Raw genomic sequence first — 24,939 nt, 5'->3', positions numbered from 1 at the left:
ACCAACGCATATATTTTTCCCGCTCACATTGCATCCTTCTCCCATACGGTTTTTATAACTCGTCTCACTGCCTTAACTTGAAGAATAGTCCACCTCGACCGTACTTTTTCTATATAGACATGTTGATAATGACATGAATATGTAGTTGCTATGTAGCAAAACTTGTACTACCATGTAGAAACGTTAATTTTGTAGAAACTTTGTTTGATTTTTTTTGTTGAAACCATATTTTATTTACAGTCCAATAAAGAGAAGTACTGACAATTAGCCAATCTTATAGAAAATTGATTAATTTATTGGAGAAAATTATTTATTTAGTGCTGAGGCATCCATCTAGATAGTAACACTCTACCGAATACGAAATAGATGAAATATTATTATGAGCTAAGGTAACCCACAGGTGAACTTATTTAGTTCGTTCATGAACGACCCAACAACATTAAATTAATGTATACAAAATAAAAGCGGCGAATTTATGTTGTTTTTTACATTAAGCGCAAGGAATTAATAAAATAAATGAATACAAACGTGGTGGTGAACGCTGAGGAGAAGCCTGCGGTGGGCGATGAACTTCCATATTCGCCAGAACAGTTTCCGGGAAAGGTGTGCTGTTTATGCAATCTCGGAGAAAGAAGTGCCTTGGGCCAGGGGACGATTCTCCAACTAAAGGCTCCCGCTGACATAAAAGATGAATATCCACCTGATCGGCTCACAGAAGATGGGAGTCGATCGTATTATGGATCCAAAGAGGAAGCGGCTTGCACTGCCGAGAGCAACTATGAATTGGACAAAATCGGGCAGGCGGAGGTCGTGCATCCTTCAAAGTTCCTCGACGAAGGATTCGTTTATGTGCATCGAATGTGTGTAATGTGGTCATTGCGTAAAAGCCAGATAGCCGACTCAGATGCCGCGTATTTTGTGAACCATATTGGCGAGTTCTTAAAACAGAAATGCAACTTCTGCGGTCGATATGGAGCCTCCATCAATTGCAAGATGAATTGCCGCCAAGTGCATCACTGGCCGTGTGCCGCTGCCGCCGGATGTCTGTTAATATTGGAGAGCTTTACAGTATTTTGCATTGAGCATTTGAGCCAAGTGCCTTTAATATGTAAGATTTAAGGATTAGTAACCATCCCTTGACTGTTGAACGATAAATTGTTCTATAAATCATAAATTTGTCGCACTGTAGGTAGTGACAATAACGTTGAGTGTCTATCATGTTCTTCGTTGGGGGATCTATCGAAGCTGATAATGTGTAGCACCTGTGGAGATCATTTCCATTCCACCTGCATCGGCTTGGCCAATCTGCCAGGTAATGTTCTTACTTCAGCTCTGATTCTTTTCTCATTCCGTGCCGCTTTTTTTGCAGACACTCGTTCTGGATGGAACTGCGCTCGCTGTACAAAATGCCAAATTTGTCGACAGCAAGACTCGAATGATTTGAAATACGTCAAATGTGAGCAGTGTCAAAAGATATATCACGCCTCGTGTTTTCGACCCGTAATCTCAGCAATTCCGAAATATGGATGGAAATGCAATGTAAGTAGGATGTTAATATATATGTTCATATGCATGCTGGTATGACATTTTAATATTTTAGCGCTGTCGAGTCTGCACAGACTGTGGATCCAGAACTCCCGGTGGTGGTAGCTCCTCTCGTTGGCATAGCCACTACACCATCTGCGATTCTTGTTATCAACAGCGAAATAAAGGATTTTCATGCCCGTTTTGTCAAAAAGCATATAGAGCAGCATCACATAAGGAAATGGTTAAATGTAGCTGGTGCCACAAGTATGTTTAAAGCATTGAGTCGTGTCCTGCATTGTTTCGTATTGTACATTTATGTATGCATTCTTTTTTAGGTTTGTGCACAGTACATGTGATGAAGAAGCAGACCTTACGGCTTACCACAAGAAAAAAGAACAAAATCCTGACTATGATTACATCTGTCCGAACTGTAAGCAAAATTCTTCTGGCCCTGCCCAGCCTCAACAGCTGATTGACTCGATCGTGTTAACTGCCATGGACTCCTCAGCAGAGCAGTTAAGTGTAAAAGACCTAGAACTTGTTGATCCCTTAGAATCCAAGCCTATTGCGGATGTGTCCACTGATGATGTTCAGAAGATGCCCCCCACTGGGAAGAAGAAGATGTGTCTGTCAAACGTACGAGGAAAGAGTGGAAAATTTCTCCATCGCATGGGCGTACTCTCGCAAATAAACAAAAAGCGCAGCACGCGTGGCAAAGGACGGGCGATTGTGCTGCCAAACCTGTCAAGAGATCGTTATGCAAATCGAAACATGGATGCTGACCTAACCAGCGACAAGAAGATGGTATTATGCTCTACTCGCGACAAGTTCACGCTGAATCAGGATATTTGCGTGATGTGCGGTTCATTGGGTATTGAAAGTGACTCGGTAATGATCACCTGTGCCCAGTGCGGCCAATGCTATCACTCGTATTGTGCCAGTGTCAAGCCTTCCAAGGGAATTCTACAGAAGGGCTGGCGTTGCCTGGACTGTACGGTCTGCGAGGGATGTGGGAAGAAAAATGACGAAGCTCGGCTTCTTCTGTGCGATGAATGTGACATTTCATACCACATATATTGTGTCGATCCCCCACTGGAGACAGTTCCCTCTGGCAACTGGAAGTGTTCCTTCTGTAGGCTGTGCCAAAAGTGCGGGCTGAATCCCACGGAAAAGAGTGATTATGGCGACTCCAACATGCCGGAGTGCCCCTTATGTACCAGCCAATCGTCGTGTTCAGTGTGTCGGAATCCTTACAGTACTGGGGAAATGATAATTCAATGTGAAACCTGTGAGCTCTGGTCGCATTTCCTGTGTGACTCTATAAACGTTCAGCTCACTATTGAGTACTATGACCAAAACGTGTACAAGTGCTTGAAATGTCGTTGCGCTGGAAAGCCGCCGTTATCATTAAATGATGGAAAACCCGGTAGCTCAACACAGACACAGACCAATAAGGTTTCAGCTCATCCAGGCAGCGGAGCGGGTGGGGCAGAAGGAAAGAATGCAAGTGGCTCGGATCAAGGCCAAATGACTTTGTCAAGTGATCTGGTCGAGAGCACTCCAGAAGCTATTCATTGGATAGACGGTGTATGCCTGAGTGAAAATGGATTAACCATGATAAAGTCCCTATCCACTGAGATCAAACGCAAGAGAAAGATGCGACAAACCATTGGCAATGGCAAGGACTCTAAAGGTGATGCTGCGACTGCTGAGGAAGCTCAGAGTGAGAAGTACAAAGACGGCATGGTCTGGGATGGCACGGAGAATCCCATTCCTGAAGGTTTCACCATTACCACAAATGACGAAGGTGTGCATATTTTGCGCAAGAAACGGCAGCGCAACTTACAAAAATTAGGCATTGGTGGGTTCTCAGTTCGCAATCGAGCTCTGAAAAAGGACAGTGAAGATACACCAGTGGCCGACCAGCTGAATGCGATTATGGTTATGGACAAGAAAAAGAAAATTATACGCAAAAAGCAGAAAAATAAGCTAATCGAAGCATATCCACCGTACTTGCAAGAAGCCTTTTTTGGAAAGCCTCTATTGGAATCTGGCGAGCTAGTGCTAGGAGAATCGGACTCTTCTGATGAAATAGACGCATCAATGAAAATGTATTTTACGCGTGTCGAAGGCATAAGCCTCGATCAGGAGGCGTCACTGGTGAATAAGAGTGCTGCAAAGTCGTTGAAGAAGGTGAAAGCTGAGAAAAATCAACCTGAAAATAAAAATGCCTTGACAGAGCAAATATCCATTGGACCAGGACTACAGCCGAAAACAGCGAATGGATCTACAGCAAACGTTTTTGGTAAATAAACGAGCTATTGCTGTTATTTGGGGATGCAATTTTTAATGCGTCAGTTAATATTCTATTCACAGATCCTTCACAATCAGATTTATCGAATACTATGCTGGCCAGCAGGAATCCATTAGATTCCTTGGCATCGCCAAATATTTCAGAGTTAGACGGTATGAATACGTCTGTAAATTCGGTTACATCATCTGAAAATATGGAAAAGCCAATGAGGTAAGCGGATACTTCCAATTTTGGTGAGGCAAACTTCTACTTTTTTTTTATATTTGAAGGGAATCACCCGTTGTCTTGGTGGATAACTACGCTGTGCCTCAACAGATTGTCCCGGATCAGAAGTTCCACAATCAGATATATTTGCCGGGGAATGTGGTGTCTAATCCCGCTCAGCAGCTACACTATCACTCACAGCCGGATCTCTTGAGTGCAAAGAATGCGAATAAGCAGAAAATGCAAAGCATGATGGCTCAGGTGTGTTTGCAGACCGAAAAGAGAGTCGAAGAAGAGCCTAAGCCTGTGGAGCCCGTCACGGAAAGTTTGAATGCTGGGACACAGAAAACAGCTGAAAAAATGCGCAAGGACGAGGGTAAAGCCATTCATTATACATCTTATTTTCAATATATATACCGTATTTCTTGTTAAAGATCTTGGTCTTATGGCCACCATTTCGGCTGTACTATATGCAAATACTGAGCATCCGAATATAAAGGATTTGTTTCCGAATTGGAACGATCGCTGTAAGCAGATTCTGAAAAGATGGCGCTCCTTGTGCAACGAAAAAAAGGCTCCGTTTTTACAAAAAGCCAAGGATAACCGTTCGGCACTAAGGCAGAGACGTGAACAGAACAAGATCCCTTTGCCAACAAAGCCTCAAAAGCAAGAAGACATTGGACGAGCATGGAAGCATCAAAGTAAAGTGAAGGAGGAGCAGTCAAATATGTTTGTCACTTATAGTAGGTATACTATTCAAAATACGTACGTTTTAAGAAATGAATCTCCTCTGTTTAGATGGCAATACATATGACTCGTGCTATGTGGGTGGCCCACCGCCAGCTACAGTTAACCCGCACCTTGCGACTCCAAGTTTAAATGAAAATCATGTAGTCAAGGCCCCGATGCAAAGAGCAATTATTCATGTATCACCAGCATCAACATCAAACACTGTGAAAATTTCCACGGTAGACAACCGATTGGATTTGAATTCAGCTTACGGACCCGAACCAATCGGAGACAAAAAGCTAAGGAATCTATTGCAGAAAAATAGCTCAGAATCGATGCTAATGGGACCAAATTCTGAATTATTTTTACAAAATGATGTTCTGCGGCTCGGCATGATGTCTAATACCCCACTAACACAGAACAATCCGATGCTAAGTGTTACCGGAAAAGCACCGCCAACGGATGGAAGGAGCTTAGACCAAGATGTGAAGATGAACGAGTCGCAGGAGGGCACAGCTTCTGTAGTAGAATTAGAAAATGTTGGATTCGGTGATCTTTTGGGAGGCTTAGGGGAGGGCGATGATGATGATTTACTGAAATCGCTAACCTCCGAAATAGGAGATGACTTTAACATTCTTGAGTATGCGGACCCCGAACTGGACGTTAATGTACTGAACACGTTGGACTTTGATGACAATGAAAAATGTTCTGCATAATCTTAATCTGTTTGGATAAATACGAATGTGTGTGCGAACCAAGAGGATAATGCAAATTAATAGCCGAAAAAAATTGAATAACAAGATTTAAAAAGATATTGTTGGTGGTAATGTTACTTATATATCATGTTTTTCTGCAATTTTTCAAATAAAAACGCTTTTAAAATAATCTAAATAAACTTGTGTTAAGTTATTGGGCTTATACTAGTATGATATTGGACGGAGTAACTAAAACCACATAGACATTGATCTAGTCTATCGATTTGGGAGAACATGGAACTGGAACTGGAACTGGATACTGATTTCTCATATCGTAAGAGATTCGTACTATTGTTACCTTTGTTTTCATACTGTAAGGAAGCGATCCTGGGCTGGGGTACATATCTTAGTCTCCTCCAGGGTCGAAATTACAGTAATATTTATAATTTGCCGGGACTACGTATTTCGGACCGACGATGGAGGGACGGGGCAGCAGTCCCGCGGACGGGAGCGATCGTAGCGTGGGACGGGGCCGTTGGTTTCACCGAGAGCACTCCGGTTATCGCCGAATAGCGCCTTCAGGACCCCACCGAACTCAGAATCAATACGGAGGTCTTTACTATGCGATAATACCGACAGGTGTCGCCGAGAGTACCTAGGCTATCGCCGGACAGTACTTACGGGACCCCGCCGGCCTGAGAGTTACTACGAAGCGGAAAGGGGGACTATGCTACGCGGAAATACCGACAAGTATCGCCGAGAGTACCTAGGCTATCGCCGGACGGTACTTACGGGACCCTGTCGGCCTAAGAATTACTACGACGCGGTAAGGGGAAATTTGCTATGCGGAAATACCGGCAAGTATCGCCGAGAGTGCCTAGGCTATCGCCGGACGGCACTTACGGGACCCTGTCGGAGTAAGAATTACAACGACGCGGAAAGGGGAACTTTGCTATGCGGAAATACCGACAAGTATCGCCGAGAGTACCTAGGCTATCGCCGGACGGTACTTACGGGACCCTGTCGGCCTAAGAATTACTACGACGCGGAAGGGGGACTTTGCTATGCGCAAATACCGGCAAGTATCGCCGAGAGTACCTAGGCTATCGCCGGACGGTACTTACGGGACCCTGTCGGCCTAAGAATTACTACGACGCGGAAAGGGGAACTTTGCTATGCGGAAATACCGACAAGTATCGCCGAGAGTACCTAGGCTATCGCCGGACGGTACTTACGGGACCCTGTCGGCCTAAGAATTACTACGACGCGGAAGGGGGACTTTGCTATGCGGAAATACCGGCAAGTATCGCCGAGAGTACCTAGGCTATCCCCGGACGGTACTTACGGGACCCTGTCGGCCTAAGAATTACTACGACGCGGAAAGGGGAACTTTGCTATGCGGAAATACCGACAAGTATCGCCGAGGGTACCTAGGCTATCGCCGGACGGTACTTACGGGACCCTGTCGGCCTAAGAATTACTACGAGGGTCAGGGATATCGACGAGCATCACCGAGAGTGCCTAGGCAATCGCCGGATAGCACTTACGGGACACTGTCGAACTAAGAATTACCACGGGGGGTCAGGGATATCAACAAGCATCGCCGAGGGTGCCTAGGCAATCGCCGGATAGCACTTACGGGACGCTGTCGAACTAAGAATTACTACGAGGGTCGGGGGTACCGGCAAGCATCGCCGAGAGTGCCTAGGCAATCGCCGGATAGCACTTACGGGACACCGCCGAACTAAGAATTACTACGAGTACGAGAATACCGACGCGTATCGCCGAGAGCGCTTAGGCAATCGCCGGATAGCACTCACGGGGCACTGTCGGGTTAAACATTACTGCGAAAATCTTTATCATACAGGGCAGGTATCGCCGAGAGGGCTTAGGGAATCGCCGGACAGCCCCTTCGGGACCCAGGGAACTACGGGGATCAGGCGAGACACCAACAGGCGTCACCGGGGGCGCTTAGACGATCGTCGGATAGCGGCCTCGGGACCCTGCGGGGTCACAAACTACGGGAGGGAATCATGCGGAGGGAACGCCGACAGGTGTCACCGAGAACGCCTAGGCAATCGCCGGACAGCGGCCTCAGGATCCTGTCGGGCTACGAACTACTGGATGGAAGCACGCAGGCTCGGGCAAGAGGCGGGAGAAAGGGCAGAGAAGATGAAGCCCCGGGCCTCCAGGTTCCGTAGTGTACAGATTGTTGGTGGTCGGGCTATGTTTCTGTTATATTCGTTACACTTCACTTTATATTCTTTTGGTTCCCTACCTATCGCACCGCTCAGCAGCCCGTATACACGTCTAGAGACTAGCTTACCCCTGAACTCCCACGCTTGTACTCGTCGAAAGCCTCCTCTTCCCCGTGGGTGCAGCGTAGATGCAGGATCTCCTCTCCGTAAGTGTGGTATCGATGCCGGATCTTCCCCGTGTCACTGATAGCGTTGGAGTGGATCCGGGCCGCCACGTGTTTTTACCTTTTCCAAGCCACTCGAATTTTTCCGCGAACACGTCCGACTCCTACGACTGCTTCCAAAAAACCCTTTTTTTCCTTCCACGTTTTCCCAGCTCAGAGCCGGCGTTCTGCTGGCTCTCCGATCCAGCGTCAGCGTGAGCGGCTAGCGTCGTCATCTTCCGCGGCGGCAGAGGGCCGGCGCCGTCGTTCGGCGTCTATAGCTGCGCCGGTGACTTTCGCCTCTCTTTTCCGCTGCTGGCGCGTCGTTGCTGGATTTGATTGCTGTTCTCAGCGGTCCTCTTCTGCCGTTGCTGCGTTGATGCTGTTATCTTATCTTTTCAGCGCTTCTCCTCTGCCGTTGCTGCGTCGATGCCGGCGGCTCGCTGTTCTCGGCGTTTCTCTTCTGCCGCTGCCGCGTCGATGCCGGCGGCTCGCTGGATCCCGGTGTTTTCCTCGTCTCTCTTTGGCCGCTGCTGCGTCGTTTTTGTTGGGTTTGGTTCTCGGCGTATTCCTCGTCTCTCTTTGGCCGCTGCTGCGTCGTTGTTTTCGGGTTTCTGCTTTCTCGGTGTATTCACGCCGTTGCTGCTTCGATGCCGTTGGTTTTCGGTCCTCGGTGTATTCCTCTCTCGTTTTGGCTGCTGCTGACTCGTTGTTGTTGGTTTTTGGTTTTGAAAAGCCAGTGGCGTCCGCCGTGATCGCGACTTTCCCCCCCTTTAAAGAAGATAATAAGCTACGTGGGGCTTAGAGACCCCTCGGGCCGTATAATGTATAAAATTAATGTCATGTAGCCTTCGTGGCCTTCCCCCTCCCCCCCCCTTAACCTAAAACTGAAAAGTCAATAAAGAAAAGTCAAAAATCTTAATTCTAATAACGTAATCTCGGGTCCCTCCAATGGGAAAATGACGGCGAACTGATGGGCGGAAAAAATGTGGGTGGAGCGTACGCGCCCTCACACCCCCTCCATAATTCGGCGGTGCCGAAGAGTGACGGTGACGGCCCGGCTGCGGGTAATCTTTATGCGGAAGCAAGTGCCGTCATGGACCTCCAGTCGCCGGACTTCTAGTCGGTAGGCGCGATCGCGTAAGAATACGGTGATGTTGGATATGAGGTCCCGGGGCAACTGTCGACCTGGCGCGTTCGTCCGCCATTCGGGGGAGCCTCTGCCCATTCCGGGTCGTCCTGCACCGCGGCTACCGTAGGGTGGAGTCGGAGGATCTGCAGCAGGTCGGCCATCTCGCCATACTCCAGCGGGAGGCTCTCTTCGGAGTCGAAGTCAACGACTCCCTCATCGGGACGTTGTGGGGGTAGTCCGGCGTGAGCGGCTACGAGGGGAGACGGGACGTCATCTGACCCCGACGGGTTGGCTGGCGCCCACTGCTGGTTCGTCTGGGGCGCGAAGCCCAGGCTCATGAGGGACCCGGAATCGGACTCTCCGTCGTCGCGTTGGGGTCCTACTTCCCCCCCTGTATCGCTTGCGTGGGACACGTCGGAGTAGTGTGGTCCAGCACCGTCCCCGGATTCGTCCTCGTGGTGTACTGCTGGAGGGGTGGCTGCCCGACCTTGACCGGCCAGGTTCCACTCGGCCCAAAGGGGCGAGTCCCATTCGTTCCCGCGAGCCAGTGGGTGTCTGTTCCCTTCGTCCTGCAGCGTGGACGCCAGGCTTTGAGCGTCGCGTATTATCGTCTCGTGCTCGTCGGTGTCCGTTGTCGCGTTGTCGTCGTCGATGGCAGCCCCATAACTCCCGAACCAACGGCGATTCAGGGCGGCGACGTCGTGATTGGGCGCCGAGCGGACACCTGCGGTTGCGAAGCGGCCATCGGGCTCTACTTCCTCTTCGGCGTCGGTCCCCGGGTCCTGGGTTTGTTGGTCGATCCACCCTTGGATGGCTGCCGCGCGCTGGCACCATGGCATCCTGTCCTGTTGTCGAAGTGTCGCCTCTCCGACCCGCCTCAGCTGGGCTTGACGGGAGGCGGATGGCCCATTGGGGTCGACGATCCAGCCGCGAGCACGGTTTGTTGTTGGTTCGTCGGCAGGTGCCGGGACTTCAGGCAGCTGGTCTCCGCTAGGGTGTCCCGTCTTATCACCATTTGCCCCTAGGGGCCGAGCTTGCCTTCCGTCTCTTAGACGCTTCATGTCTTCAGCCCGTTGGGTGTTCTCCTGTACGACCTTGAACACTTCCTGCAGTCGTGTCGCCTTCTCGTGGGCAGGCTCTGGTTCATTTCCTAATCCTGGGGTCACTTCGTCGTACAAGGCTCCTGGTAGCCTTGGTTCTAGTCCGAGTACCAAAAAGGCCGGGCTGAAGCCCGTGGTGTCCGACGTGCTGCTGTTTATGGCCAAGCTTAGCTCGGGGAGGAGATCGTCCCAGGTCCGTTGGTCCCCGTCGACGTATTGTGCAATCATTGTCTTGATGGTCCGGTTTGCCCTCTCCGTCGGGTTTTGCTGAGGGGTATACGGCGCGGTGTGCTCGAGTTCCATTCCCGCCACCTCGCAAAATTTCCGGAAGGATCGACTGGTGAATTGTGTTCCGTTGTCGCACACAAACTTCCACGGGACCCCGAATCGGCAGAGTATCCTCTCGGAACGCCTTCTCCAAGTGGGCGGTTGTGGCTTTCCGGAGTGGCACAAGTTCTACCCATTTGCAGAATGAGTCGAAGAACACGAGGAGCATCGTGTTGCAGTGCGTTGAGCGGGGTAGTGGGCCTACGAAGTCCGCGCAAAGGATGTCGAACGGGCCCTTCGCCTGTCGCGTATACATGTGACCTGCGGGTTTGTTCTGGCTCACCTTAAATTTTTGGCAGCTTTCGCAATGTGTCATGTATCGGGCCACGTCTCTGTAGAGTCCTGGCCAGTAATATCGTTGGGTTACCCGAGTGGTAGTCTTCCGTATTCCTAGGTGTCCGGCGGTCGAGTCATCGTGGCATTCTTCTAACACTCGTCTACGATGGCCACTGGTGACGCATAACTTCCACTGGTGAGATTCTTCCTCGATTGGTCGGTGTCCAGGCTGCCGGTAGATCTGTCCGTTCTCGATTATAAATTCTCTGCATTCCTCAGGTCGTGACTGGATACGTTTGAGCAACCTTTGTATCCAGGGGCAGGTGGGCAGGTCTTCTAGGGTGTCGGTATGGTGTCGATAGGTTGCCGGGAAAGAGCGTCTGCTACGATGTTTTGGCTTCCGCGTCGGTAAAGCACGTCAAAGCGATACTGCTGGAGTTCCAGCGCCCAACGGGCGATGCGACCGGTTGGATTATTGATCGAGTTTAACCGCTTCAAGGCGAGATGGTCGGTGATGACGTCGAAGTGGTAGCCCTCCAGGTAGCATCGTAATTTCCTGATGGCCCAGACGATGGCTAAGCACTCCTTTTCCGTGGCTGAGTAGTTCTCTTCTGCTTTCAAGAGCCTTCGACTGGCGTAGGCTATGACCTTCTCCTCTCCACTGATCTGTTGCGTCAGGACCGCCCCTAGACCGTAGTCGCTTGCGTCAGTTTGTAGAGCGAACCTCTCCGCGAAATCCGGGCAGGCTAAGACGGGTGCTTGGGTTAACTTCAACTCCTCGAAAGCGGCCTGCTGTTCGTCACTCCAGATCCACCTTTTCTCCTTCTTCAGGAGGCTAGTCATTGGTTGTACAATCGTCGCGAAGTTTGGGACAAACCTCCGGTACCACGATGCCATTCCTAGGCAGCGTCGAAGCTCCTTTATTGAACTGGGTGGGGCCAACTTCCGGACGGCGACGATCTTATCTGGGTCGGTGTGTATACCCTGCTCACTAATGACATGTCCCAGGTATACGATGCTTTTCTGGAAGAAGCTGCATTTCTTTTGGTTCAATCTTAGATTTGCTTCCCGTAGTCTCCGGAACACCTCTCGCAGATGGTCGACGTGTTCCTCCAACGCCGCTCCGATGACAATAATGTCATCAAGGTAAGCGAATGCGTTGGGTTTCATCTGTGGTGCGATGACGCTGTCCAAGGCTCGCTGGAACGTGTCCGATGCTGAGTGCAGTCCGAACGGCATCACCTTCCAATGGAAGAGTCCTCTGCCCGGAACGGTGAAGGCGGTACATTCTCGGCTCCCCTCGGCCATCGGGATCTGCCAATACCCGTTCTTGAGGTCCAAAGTCGAGATGTAACGTGCGTTACGGAGCCTCTCGATGATGTGGTTGATCCTGGGCAGTGGGTAGGCGTCGGGTATTGATTGCGCGTTGAGTTGTCGGTAGTCTACGCACATCCGCATCTCGCCTGTCTTCTTTGCCACCAGTACGATGGGCGCGCTGTGTGGGCTTTTTGAAGCTTCGATTCGCCCGTCTTGCAGCAACTCGTCGACCTGAGCATTGATGATTTTCTGCATGGCCGGATTTTTGGGGAAGTACCTCTGCTTTATCGGCTTGTCGTCCTTCAGAGTGATGGTATGCTCAGCTACGTGAGACACGCCCTCCAATCCCTCGAACTTGGCCAATTCTTGCTTCAAAAACTCGGCTACCCACGGCGGGAGGGGTGGTTCGGTGGTGGGGGCTGTCGGTGGCGAGATTTCTTCGAGCAGGGCACATGTTATGATGGCGAGGTTCACGGTGATAGGGTCAGTCGAGTCTGATCTTCGAAATGGGTTGCGTTGTCGACCGGCCGCGGCATCGGCTAAAGGGGCGAGTTGATAATCCGTTGGGGGGATAGGTGCGAGTTGGTCTACCTTGACCCGCTCCCGTCCTTCGGGGCCGTGGTCTTCCTGGCGTAGCGGGTCGTGGTGTAGAACGATGCTGGTTTCCCGTGGGGTCGTTCGCCCTGATTGAGCCGCACTGCTGGGCACTTCTGATTTGGCTCGCGTCGATCGTGTTGTATCCTTAGCGCCGCCGGGTCCGTCTCGGTCGGGGCTTAGATGCGTTGTCCTTGTATTGCTGCTGGGTCTGGCATGGTCGAGGCTTCGATGCGTTGTCCTTGTATTGCTGCTGAGTCTGGCGTGGTCGAAACTTAGATACGTTGTCCTGATGCTACTGCTGGTTCTGGCGTGGTCGTGGCTTAGCTCCGTTGTCTTGGTAGGGATACTCTGGGTGGTTTTCGAGGCCCTGGGTGTGCCCAGCGGTGTCGCAGTCGTCTCCGTCGAATCCTCGTTGCTCTGGGTGTTCTTCGAGGCGGACGGACTGGCCCTGGGTGTGTCCAGCGGTGTCGCAGTCGTCTCCGTCGAATCTTCGTTGCTTTGGGTGTTCTTCGAGGCGGACGGACTGGCCCTGGGTGTGTCCAGCGGTGTCGCAGTCGTCTCCGTCGAATCTTCGTTGCTTTGGGTGTTCTTCGAGGCGGACGGACTGGCCCTGGGTGTGTCCAGCGGTGTCGCAGTCGTCTCCGTCGAATCTTCGTTGCTTTGGGTGTTCTTCGAGGCGGACGGACTGGCCCTGGGTGTGTCCAGCGGTGTCGCAGTCGTCTCCGTCGAATCTTCGTTGATGGTTCTGGCGCGGTCGTATCGAATCGTGGGTTGGGTTCGGGTGGCGTTGCTGGGTCTGGCGTGTTCGATATCCTGGGGCGTTGTCATGGTTACGTTGCTGGGTCTGGCGTGGTCGAGATTCTGGTGCGTTGTCATGGTTACGTTGATGGGTCTGGCGTGGTTGGGATTCTGGTGCGTTGTCACTGGTACATTGCTGGGTCTGGCGTGGTCGGGATTCTGGTGCGTTGTCACTGGTACGTTGATGGGTCTGGCGTGTTCGACACTCCGGTGCGTTGTCATGGTTACGTTGATGGGTCTGGCGTGGTTGAGATTCTGGTGCGTCGGCTTCGTCCGGTGGGTCGCTGTTGGATTGGTCGAGTGGGTAGGAGCAGCGGATGCAGTCGCGGGACTTTCGTCACTAAAAGTATCCATGCGGGGCCGATTCGAGGATGATGTGGGGATCGGGTTGGTTTCCCGGATCGCCCGCTGGGTCAACTGCAAGTACGCTCGTCCGCATTGTATTATGGCCTGGACGCCGCAAAGGAAATCGAGCCCCAGTATGATGTCGTCCACTACCATGGGTAGGACTAATAGAATCACCCGCGTTTCCTGTTGATCCAGACGCACCTTGACCGAAACTGCTTGCGTCACCTCCTTTGCGTTTGCTCCCGTGTCGAGGGTAGCTGTGAGCGGTACTCCTTCGATGGTTACTAGCGCGGCGATCCTGCCTCCTTCCAAACTTAAGGGATGAGTTACTCCTGGGGGCCCTGGAGGTATGTCTCCGATCGGTTCCCTGACGAGCGGAGACTCGGCCCGTTTCCCGACTCGAATAGCCTACAGCAGTCGATCGTCCGGATGCCGCGGCGGCCACACTCCCAACAGAATAGCACTCGCCGATTCCTGCATGAACTGCTGAAATGACCTTCCTCCCCGCAATTCCGGCAGGCCCGGCGTGTGTTCACCGCCCGGTCTCCATCCTGGGTCACTACGCGGCTTGCCGTCTCGGCGCTCAGGGAGGGCCTGGTGTCGTCTGGAGGAGCATGCTGTGGGGTGGATAAACCGGGTCCTTGGTATGTTGGCGTTCTGGCTTTCGTATTTGGGCGGTCGTTAGCTGGGTGGGTTTGTTCGCGGTCCCGCGTTGTCTCGTACGCTACGATCAATTGGGTCAGTTCTCGCAACGTCTCGAACTCATGTCTACGGGTGAACAGTTGGTATTCCGGCCGAAGGTTCTCGTAGATCCTGTCCAGCTCCCTGTCTGGAGTATACTGAGCTCGTTGCATCATGAGTCGGAGGTCGATCAAGTAGTCCTGAAAGGCTTCTCGGGGTCGTTGGCGACGGGAGCGGATCGTATCTTCCAAGCGCTGAAAGTATCGCGGGGGTAGGAAGAACTCCAAGAACTCCTTCCGGAACTCGGTCCTTGGCTTGCCTTGCATCTGGAACGTCCTAAACCATCCTTCTGCCTTGCCAGTTAGTAGCCCCGAGATGGCTCGCGGCAGTTGTGCTGGGCTTCCGCCATATGAGTCGACCCTTTCTTCCGACCGTTCGATGAAAGCCAGCGCATCCGAGTGTCCGTCGAACTTCAGACCCCAATTGCGCAGTTTATCGGCCAGGGCGGCGAAGGAAATTTCTTCCCTTCCGGGTCGCGAAGTTCCGGCTTCCTCGGGGAAGCGGTGCTGGTGGTGATTGTCACCATGTCGTCGGTCAGTCGTGGTTTCAAGCCGGCCAGAGTCGCCGTGAGCTGCACGCGGGAACTCGGGAATTATGATAGACAGAGGCTGCTCCGCACAGATCCCTTCCTTCCGCTCTCGCTGACTCGGTCCCGGCGACGGGGACGTGTTCCTTGGGCTTCTCGGGCTGGGCGCGCTTTCGAAGACCATTCCGAGCTCTTTGATCCATTTTTCGATGGCAGTCGGATGCTCACCGCGCGAAATAAAGGCCGAGATCCGGCTGCGCAGTTCGTCCACTGTCCCGGTTTCAACGAGGCCGAATTCGGCGGCGATGGCCTGCAATTCGTCCTTGCGCCGATACGAAATCCACTGTACCCCCATGTCGAAGTACGGTGGTCGAACTGGCACTTCGCGTTTCCGACGGTAGTATCACGTATTGACCCTCCGGTAGAATCTTTTCTTAGGTAACGCACTGAATACCGGAGTCCTTGGGGCTAGTCACGGAAGCGCGGCGTATGCACGGTTAACAGTGGAGGCGTCCTTGGCGTCCTTGCTGCTTGGGGTCCTGGTCGATAGTCCTTGCTATCGTTGTCCTTGGAACTGTCCTGACTGTTGATCCTGGCTAGGCCGGTCGATAGTCCTTGCTGTCGTTGTCCTGGGGATTGTCCTTGTGGTCCTGGTCGTGCTGGGTTCGTTGATTTAAGCGTTGGATCTCGTCCCGTGTTGATGGCTGAACGCTGACTGATCACTTTGAAGGCCGGGCGTTTTCTGATCGCGCTGAATACCGGGCATTTACTGATCGCGCTGAAGACCGGGCATTGACTATTCTCGCTGAGGGTCGGGCATCGACTATTCTCGCTGAGGGCCGGGCGTTGACTATCGGCTATTGTTTTGTAGGCCGGGCATTGACGGCTTGCTATCGTTTTGAAGGCCGGGCATTGACTATCCTCGCTGAGGGCCTGAGTACGAAATATATAGCCGGGCTGGTTGGTCTTCGGGAGGATTCCGGCCTCTACCGCTCACGACTCGCTGGTCGCCGCGTACGTGTCGCTCTCTCTCTAGCGATTTCTGCCCAGCTTCGGCTCTGTTCTCTTTCTCTGCCGCCTCGCCGCGGCGACCTCACGTGCGGTTTTTATACCCGATACTCAAAATGAGTATTGGGGTATATTAGATTTGTGGTAAAAGTGGATGTGTGTAACGTCCAGAAGGAATCGTTTCCGACCCCATAAAGTATATATATTCTTGATCAGCATCAATAGCCGAGTCGATTGGGCCCTGTCTGTCTGTCTGTCTGTCTGTCTGTCCGTCTGTCCGTCTGTCCGTCTGTCCGTCCGTCCGTCTGTCCGTCCCCTTCAGCGCCTAGTGCTCAAAGACTATAAGAGCTAGAGCAACGATGTTTTGGATCCAGACTTCTGTGATATGTCGCTGCTACAAAAATATTTCAAAACTTCGCCCCGCCCACTTCCGCCCCCACAAAGGACGAAAATCTGTTGCATCCACAATATTGTACATTCGAGAAAACTAAAAACGCAGAATCATAGATAATGACCATATCTATCAGATTGCTGAATCTGGATCAGATCAGATCATTTTTATAGCCAATAGGAACAAATCAATTTGCAGTGGCTACGCAGCGCCCGACGTCACGCTCAGACTGATTTTCTGTCTCTCTCGCGCGCACTCTTTGTCGTGTCGTTCAATATTAGCGGCGTCTGCCGGAGGAGAGCCATACTGACTAAGTATCGGGTATAACTGTAGAGTTGCGGTGTCCGCAGCAACTCACAACGTTCCCCCTCGTTTTTTTTTTTCAGAGATATGCAGCTATTCTTGTCCTAATGATTCCGACTGGCCGTGCTTGCGCATGGTACAGTCCCGATTCCCCCTGCTACTCGTTCTTCTGATCGACTGTTCCACTTAGCGCCCCAAAACATAACGGAATCCCGGAGTCCCTGCTCGGGCGCCATCTGTAAGAAAGCGATCCTGGGCTGGGGTACATATCTCAGTCTACACCAGGGTCGAAATTACAGTAATATTTATAATTTGCAGGGACTCCGTATTTCGGACCGACGATGGGGGGACGGGGCAGCAGTCCCGTGGACGGGAGCTATCGTAGCGTGGGACGGGGCCGTTGGTTTCACCGAGAGCACTCCGGTTATCGCCGAATAGCGCCTTCAGGACCCCACCGAACTCAGAATCAATACGGAGGTCTTTACTATGCGATAATACCGACAGGTGTCGCCGAGAGTACCTAGGCTATCGCCGGACAGTACTTACGGGACCCCGCCGGCCTGAGAGTTACTACGAAGCGGAAAGGGGGACTATGCTACGCGGAAATACCGACAAGTATCGCCGAGAATACCTAGGCTATCGCCGGACGGTACTTACGGGACCCTGTCGGCCTAAGAATTACTACGACGCGGAAAGGGGAACTTTGCTATGCGGAAATACCGGCAAGTATCGCCGAGAGTGCCTAGGCTATCGCCGGACGGCACTTACGGGACCCTGTCGGCCTAAGAATTACTACGACGCGGAAAGGGGAACTTTGCTATGCGGAAATACCGGCAAGTATCGCCGAGGCTATCGCCGGACGGTACTTACGGGACCCTGTCGGCCTAAGAATTACTACGACGCGGAAGGGGGACTTTGCTATGCGGAAATACGGCAAGTATCGCCGAGAGTACCTAGGCTATCGCCGGACGGTACTTACGGGACCCTGTCGGCCTAAGAATTACTACGAAGCGGAAAGGGGAACTTTGCTATGCGGAAATACCGGCAAGTATCGCCGAGAGTGCCTAGGCTATCGCCGGACGGCACTTACGGGACCCTGTCGGCCTAAGAATTACTACGACGCGGAAAGGGGAACTTTGCTATGCGGAAATACCGACAAGTATCGCCGAGGCTATCGCCGGACGGTACTTAAGGGACCCTGTCGGCCTAAGAATTACTACGACGCGGAAGGGGGACTTTGCTATGCGGAAATACCGGCAAGTATCGCCGAGAGTACCTAGGCTATCGCCGGACGGTACTTACGGGACCCTGTCGGCCTAAGAATTACTACGACGCGGAAAGGGGAACTTTGCTATGCGGAAATACCGGCAAGTATCGCCGAGAGTGCCTAGGCTATCGCCGGACGGCACTTACGGGACCCTGTCGGCCTAAGAATTACTACGACGCGGAAAGGGGAACTTTGCTATGCGGAAATACCGGCAAGTATCGCCGAGAGTGCCTAGGCTATCGCCGGACGGCACTTACGGGACCCTGTCGGCCTAAGAATTACTACGAAGCGGAAAGGGGGACTATGCTACGCGGAAATACCGACAAGTATCGCCGAGAGTACCTAGGCTATCGCCGGACGGCACTTACGGGACCCTGTCGGCCTAAGAATTACTACGACGCGGAAAGGGGAACTTTGCTATGCGGAAATACCGGCAAGTATCGCCGAGAGTGCCTAGGCTATCGCAGGACGGCACTTACGGGACCCTGTCGGCCTAAGAATTACTACGACGCGGAAAGGGGAACTTTGCTATGCGGAAATACCGACAAGTATCGCCGAGGCTATCGCCGGACGGTACTTACGGGACCCTGTCGGCCTAAGAATTACTACGACGCGGAAGGGGGACTTTGCTATGCGGAAATACCGGCAAGTATCGCCGAGAGTACCTAGGCTATCGCCGGACGGTACTTACGGGACCCTGTCGGCCTAAGAATTACTACGACGCGGAAAGGGGAACTTTGCTATGCGGAAATACCGACAAGTATCGCCGAGAGTACCTAGGCTATCGCCGGACGGTACTTACGGGACCCTGTCGGCCTAAGAATTACTACGACGCGGAAAGGGGGTTTTTGCTATGCGGAAATACCGACAAGTATCGCCGAGGGTACCTAGGCTATCGCCGGACGGTACTTACGGGACCCTGTCGGCCTAAGAATTACTACGAGGGTCAGGGATATCGACGAGCATCACCGAGAGTGCCTAGGCAATCGCCGGATAGCACTTACGGGACACTGTCGAACTAAGAATTACCACGGTGGGTCAGGGATATCAACAAGCATCGCCGAGGGTGCCTAGGCAATCGCCGGATAGCACTTACGGGACGCTGTCGAACTAAGAATTACTACGAGGGTCGGGGGTACCGGCAAGCATCGCCGAGTGTGCCTAGGCAATCGCCGGATAGCACTTACGGGACACCGCCGAACTAAGAATTACTACGACGCGGAAGGGGGACTTTGCTATGCGGAAATACCGACGCGTATCGCCGAGAGCGCTTAGGCAATCGCCGGATAGCACTCACGGGGCACTGTCGGGCTAAACATTACTGCGAAAATCTTTATCATACAGGGCAGGTATCGCCGAGAGGGCTTAGGCAATCGCCGGACAGCCCCTTCGGGACCCAGGGAACTACGGGTATCAGGCGAGACACCAACAGGCGTCACCGGGGGCGCTTAGACGATCGTCGGATAGCGGCCTCGGGACCCTGCGGGGTCACAAACTACGGGAGGGAATCATGCGGAGGGAACGCCGACAGGTGTCACCGAGAACGCCTAGGCAATCGCCGGATCCTGTCGGGCTACGAACTACTAGATGGAAGCACGCAGGCTCGGGCAAGAGGCGGGAGGAAGGGCAGAGAAGATGAAGCCCCGGGCCTCCAGGTTCCGTAGTGTACAGATTGTTGGTGGTCGGGCTATGTTTCTGTTATATTCGTTACGTTTCACTTTATTCTCTATTGGTTCCCTACCTATCGCACCGCTCAGCAGACCGTATACACGTCTAGAGACTAGCTTACCCCTGAACTCCCACGCTTGTACTCGTCGAAAGCCTCCTCTTCCCCGTGGCTGCAGCGTAGATGCAGGATCTCCTCTCCGTAAGTGTGGTATCGATGCAGGGTCTTCTCCCCGTAAGCGCAGCGTCGATGCCGGATCTTCCCCGTGTCACTGATAGCGTTGGAGTGGATCCGGGCCGCCACGTGTTTTTACTTTTTCCAAGCCACTCGAATTTTTCCGCGAACACGTCCGACTCCTACGACTGCTTCCAAAAAACCCTTTTTTTCCTTCCACGTTTTCCCAGCTCAGAGCCGGCGTTCTGCTGGCTCTCCGATCCAGCGTCAGCGTGAGCGGCTAGCGTCGTCATCTTCCGCGGCGGCAGAGGGCCGGCGCCGTCGTTCGGCGTCTATAGCTACGCCGGTGACTTTCGCCTCTCTTTTCCGTTGCTGGCGCGTCGTTGCTGGATTTGATTGCTGTTCTCAGCGGTCCTCTTCTGCCGTTGCTGCGTTGATGCTGTTATCTTATATTTTCAGCGCTTCTCCTCTGCCGTTGCTGCGTCGATGCCGGCGGCTCGCTGTTCTCGGCGTTTCTCTTCTGCCGCTGCCGCGTCGATGCCGGCGGCTCGCTGGATCCCGGTGTTTTCCTCGTCTCTCTTTGGCCGCTGCTGCGTCGTTTTTGTTGGGTTTGGTTCTCGGCGTATTCCTCGTCTCTCTTTGGCCGCTGCTGCGTCGTTGTTTTCGGGTTTCTGCTTTCTCGCTGTATTCACGCCGTTGTATTCCTCTCTCGTTTTGGCTGCTGCTGACTCGTTGTTGTTGGGTTTTGGTTTTGAAAAGCCAGTGGCGTCCGCCGTGATCGCGACTTTCCCCCCTTTAAAGAAGATAATAAGCTACGTGGGACTTAGAGACCCCTCGGGCCGTATAATGTATAAAATTAATGTCATGTAGCCTTCGTGGCCTTCCCCCTCCCCCCCCCCCCCCCCTTAACCTAAAACTGAAAAGTCAATAAAGAAAAGTCAAAAATCTTAATTCTAATAACGTAATCTCGGGTCCCTCCAATGGGAAAATGACGGGCTGATGGGCGGAAAAAATGTGGGTGGAGCGTACGCTCCCTCACAATACTTATGTTTCTATGAATAAAAGTGGATAATGATATATCTTAGATATCTCAGTTTAAACGCAATTATTTTACTACTTTTAGTTTGTAAGACTAATTCTAGGCTGAACCTAAAATATGCAATTTTAGGGCGCGCACCAAGTCATGCTGCACGAAATGAAACTATAAGTAGGTACTATTTGCACTCAATGAAAGTGGTTTTCTCCTATCTGAGTATTTTCTTTCTAAGCTCTTCGACCAAGAACCAAATATGATGTACAAAAACAATGCGACTTATGTTTTATAAGTAAGTGATTTTTCAGCAGACGTGCCTGTTTTGGTATATCTTTACATTTTTTTAGAAACAACACAAAAACCTTTGAAGCATCCGCTTTTGACGAAGACTATATGCATAAAGGTTCTTCTGGCTGCTCCCCATCGGATAAATTTGCTATTGTTTTACATGGCTGGATCCAAAGCTGTGCTGATGATCGGTCTCTGGCGCTTATCGATCGTAAGCAGATAATGATCTATCTATAACTGATGAATGTCCTGTACATACATATGACACAAACAATTCCAGGATTAAGCTATTATCGTGGAGGCTGCGTGATATGTATTGATTAGAGTATAATTGCGAGTACATCGTATATGCGGTAAGGTGGTAAGGTAATGTGCACAGGCAATTTTTGCTAACCCCTTCTTATACACCCTTTCGCCGTACAGGTTGTATACAAATTTCGAGAACATTACTGGTGCCATAGTGTCAGTCATTCTGACTCTCATTAAAAATGGATTCGATACTAAACGAGGCTATATGTTTGGATTTAGCTTTGGGGGACAACTTGCGTCTGCTGTAGGCCGCTCCTTAGGACCACAACATATGATCCAAAGCATAGATAGTAATTCCATTATGATTAATTTCATTTTAAAACACCGACTGATTAATTGTTCTTTCATTGCGCAGCGTGTGACATGGCTGGGCCCGGATTCGATCCGATTGCAGTAGATCACTCGAAAGCTGGCAAACATGTGCAATGCTTTCATTCAAGCCGTGATAAAGGAACGTTTGTATACTCTTGCCACAGAAATATAATGCTGGGCAGCTTTGGACTCGCCCAGCCATCAGTATCCAGTCAACTTCATCTTGGCAGCCACGGGCTCTGCGTTGACATCTATATTAATGCTTTTGATTACCCATTTTACGCCCTCAACTCGACGCCATCGAAGTGCATAGACCTGCAAAAGGTAGCGAAAATACCAGCTGATTATACGGTCGGGTATGAAGAGAACTTTGACAAGTAAGTTCGAGGAAATTCTACCTATGAAGGTAGCGAAAGCATAAAATGTGTTGAGCATTCACTCACAGCTTGTCTTCTTTTCCAGCCGAGTTACTGGGAAAATTTTCGTCCCCACTAGTCTACATTATCCTTACAACTTATCAAAAAAAGAGCTCAAGCTGTTAGCTGGAAAAAAGTAGCTTAGCACATCATACTTCTGCTCGTTCCTATTTCTGTAAGCGTTAGACAAGCATTAGTAATTTAATAAAATTTAATCCTACCATACAACCAGCATTTAATTTATATTGTATTCCCACGAATGCCTATTCAACTTGAGCACCTCCATCTTTTGAGACACTATCTAGATTTTTGATAATGTTTAGTGCTCTAATATAAAGTATAAGATCAAGTTTTCATAGGTGTAACAATAATTGTACACACAGTTTAGTAGTTCACTTTCGTTTAGTTTAATTCACCAAAAATATATTTCAAATTAAATTTGAATTATGTATATACATAATATCGGTAAACACTATTCCAATCGATGAAACACCGCCATCATATCTTGTGCCTACTGGTTGGGGCAGTCATTGGGCGACTGTTTCTTGTTACCGGCATGTTTGTTGTGACCCTTGGTTGGAGGTGCAACTTCATCGTCATCGTCCTCCTCCTCGTTTTCATCGAACTCCTCCTCGTCTTCGTCGTCCTCATCATCGACAATGTCACCAGTAAAGTAAAGCACCGCCTTTGCAATTATTCTGGCCCGCAAAAAGTGACCAATTTCAAAATCGGTTGCCAGTATCTGCAATAAAAAGAGCCCCCAAGTTAGTAATTTCGATGCTATTCGATTACCAAATGAGATGAGATGTCCATACTTGCTGAGATTCATCATCAATTTCCTCCTTATCGGATGGAACCTCTGGTGGGTTGAAGAAATTGAAAAAGGAATCGCTTGGAACCTGTTTGACAATGGTGCGCACTGCGCCACGCTCCTTATGCTTCTGCTTCTTCCTGATTGTCTTCACAGTTAGGTTCATTTTCTTCTCCCAGGTAATGTTGCATCCCTTGAAATCAATTGAATACAATCATTTTTGTGCTTCTCATTCATTGAACGTCACTCAGCCCAACATACCGAACACTTGTAGATTTCTGGTCCTTCAAAGGCGAACGGATCATCAGGGTCGACAGTGGACTTCAGAACGTACTGCTTTGTAAGAACTGTGTTCGAAAAGTACTCATTCTTATCGAAATGGAACTCCAATGTGTAAGAGTGCTGAAATAGTTCAAAAATTAGCTATGCAGTACTAAGCATGGAAGCTTAGTTGCTTTTCTACATACCCCATCATCGTATTTGATGGATATATCAGTTAGTTTGCGCATAGCTGGTTCATCGTGTGGTTGAACCATTTCCGACAGAATAGCAGTGTTACGGAAAACCGTTAGCCAGAATCCGGGAATGCCCTTCGCATCTTGGGGAATACTTTTGATAGCTTTCAGTGATTCACTGTAGTGCTCTTCGGCATCGGATTCTGTTTCAGGGTTCTCGGGCTCTGTCCAATTGGGCTTCTCCACAGGGGGGTCTACTGTACCGATGACAATTTCCTTGCGTTTATCGAACATGGGCTGGTACTTGAGCTGATACTTCTGCTCCAGCTTGTAAACCTCCTCGAAGAACTCAGCCTCGATCTTCAGATGTTCCAACTGCAGATTTTTAAGCACTACAATTCTATTTTGAATTGGAACTGGCAGCGCTTTAACCATTTCTTGCAAATACTGCCGCCTCATAACCGAATTCATGTAAGCCGGCCTGCAATTCACAATTTTCAGACGTCGTCGTCAAGCCTCAAGTTCACATTACTTACATGGACTGGCAGTCGGAATTGACAGACTTCTCGTCGTCGACCTCATTACAGGACTCGGCCTCTACGTGTCCCTCTGGTGATGCGTCCATTTTTAATAAATGCGGAATTCTTGAACAAACCAAATAGTTTATTTAACAACTTCTCACCATTTGCATGCTTTTATTTAACACTTATTTACAATGCCGAAGCATACACGCCCTTCACCAACATATGTACATATACATACATCTGCATGTACAGTCAAGGAAAAAAGTCAACATACAGCACCGATTTTTCAATATTTCGGGTTTTCGCATTGAAAATTAAAAAAGTTGGTATGCCATTATTTAGGACACTTAAAGTTATTATTATTTCAAAAAAAAAAACTTAAACAAAAATTATGTATACTAAAGTTACAACGAAAAAACATAAAATGTTCACGGAAAAAAGTGTACATACAGCCTCTATGCTTTTGTATTATAGTCTCAAAGTCATCTTAATATTAATACTTTTTATACTTTTAATATTTGATTGGTCCACCATTGGCATCTATTGCAGCCTGTAGTCGTCGGGGCATCGATGCCACCAAATTTTCGGTTGTTGTGGGCGGAACTTCGGCCCAAGCTCGAATGAGGGCGACATATTTTTACAGACATATTTTTTTATTTTATACATAAAAATAATGCGCCATACCGATCGCCCTTACACACATATGTGTGTGGGTATTCAATCAATTTACCACACATCGCGTTATTAGAAAACACGTGTTAACGCAAAAGAGCGTCCAGGCGCAAAGCGCAGAATTCGTATTCGTTCATATTTCTTAGTCAATCAAATTGCACATTTGCTTTGTGCGAGTCAAAGACCACGGATTATTTCTCCCTCTAATGTACCTTTCAAAAACAGTAATTAGCCTAGGAAAACTTACCTTTTTGCTTTAACAAAAACTCGCGAAAATT

General features: G+C 50.3%; 3 protein-coding genes across 4 annotated transcripts; 2 read left to right on the top strand and 1 right to left on the bottom strand.

Annotated features, from left to right (window-relative positions):
• The first annotated feature begins 450 nt into the window (after window positions 1–450).
• LOC117189367 (histone-lysine N-methyltransferase 2C-like) lies at window positions 451–5,650 on the top strand. Its single transcript, XM_033394495.1, has 9 exons — window positions 451–1,108; window positions 1,190–1,312; window positions 1,370–1,539; window positions 1,601–1,791; window positions 1,863–3,832; window positions 3,904–4,051; window positions 4,111–4,421; window positions 4,480–4,788; window positions 4,844–5,650. The coding sequence occupies exons 1-9, from the start codon at window positions 517–519 to the stop codon at window positions 5,488–5,490; spliced, it is 4,461 nt and encodes a 1,486-aa protein (XP_033250386.1). The 5' UTR covers window positions 451–516; the 3' UTR covers window positions 5,491–5,650.
• A 15,837-nt stretch (window positions 5,651–21,487) lies between these two features.
• Window positions 21,488–22,383, top strand: LOC117191037. Of its 2 annotated transcripts, none has more exons than XM_033396007.1 (4): window positions 21,488–21,515; window positions 21,586–21,761; window positions 21,827–22,160; window positions 22,246–22,382. In XM_033396007.1, exons 1-4 carry the CDS (start codon window positions 21,511–21,513, stop codon window positions 22,337–22,339), a joined length of 609 nt encoding a protein of 202 aa, XP_033251898.1. In that variant the 5' UTR covers window positions 21,488–21,510; the 3' UTR covers window positions 22,340–22,382. The 2 variants fall into 2 exon arrangements, with proteins under 2 accessions (XP_033251898.1, XP_033251899.1); XM_033396008.1 differs by having other exon boundaries at window positions 21,508–21,528; window positions 22,246–22,383.
• Window positions 22,384–22,590: 207 nt separating this feature from the next.
• On the bottom strand, window positions 22,591–24,109 carry LOC117190561 (nucleosome assembly protein 1-like 1). The gene is made up of 5 exons (XM_033395616.1): window positions 24,002–24,109; window positions 23,478–23,946; window positions 23,272–23,412; window positions 23,015–23,203; window positions 22,591–22,941 (listed from the first exon to the last, which is right to left on the bottom strand). Exons 1-5 carry the CDS (start codon window positions 24,088–24,090, stop codon window positions 22,711–22,713), a joined length of 1,119 nt encoding a protein of 372 aa, XP_033251507.1. The 5' UTR covers window positions 24,091–24,109; the 3' UTR covers window positions 22,591–22,710.
• Between the last annotated feature and the right edge of the window lie 830 nt (window positions 24,110–24,939).

This window comes from Drosophila miranda (assembly GCF_003369915.1).
Source record: "Drosophila miranda strain MSH22 chromosome Y unlocalized genomic scaffold, D.miranda_PacBio2.1 Contig_Y1_pilon, whole genome shotgun sequence".
Classification (NCBI taxonomy): domain Eukaryota; kingdom Metazoa; phylum Arthropoda; class Insecta; order Diptera; family Drosophilidae; genus Drosophila; species Drosophila miranda.
Note: the sequence above shows the minus strand (reverse complement) of the source record. Positions and strands in the feature narration are given on the sequence as shown.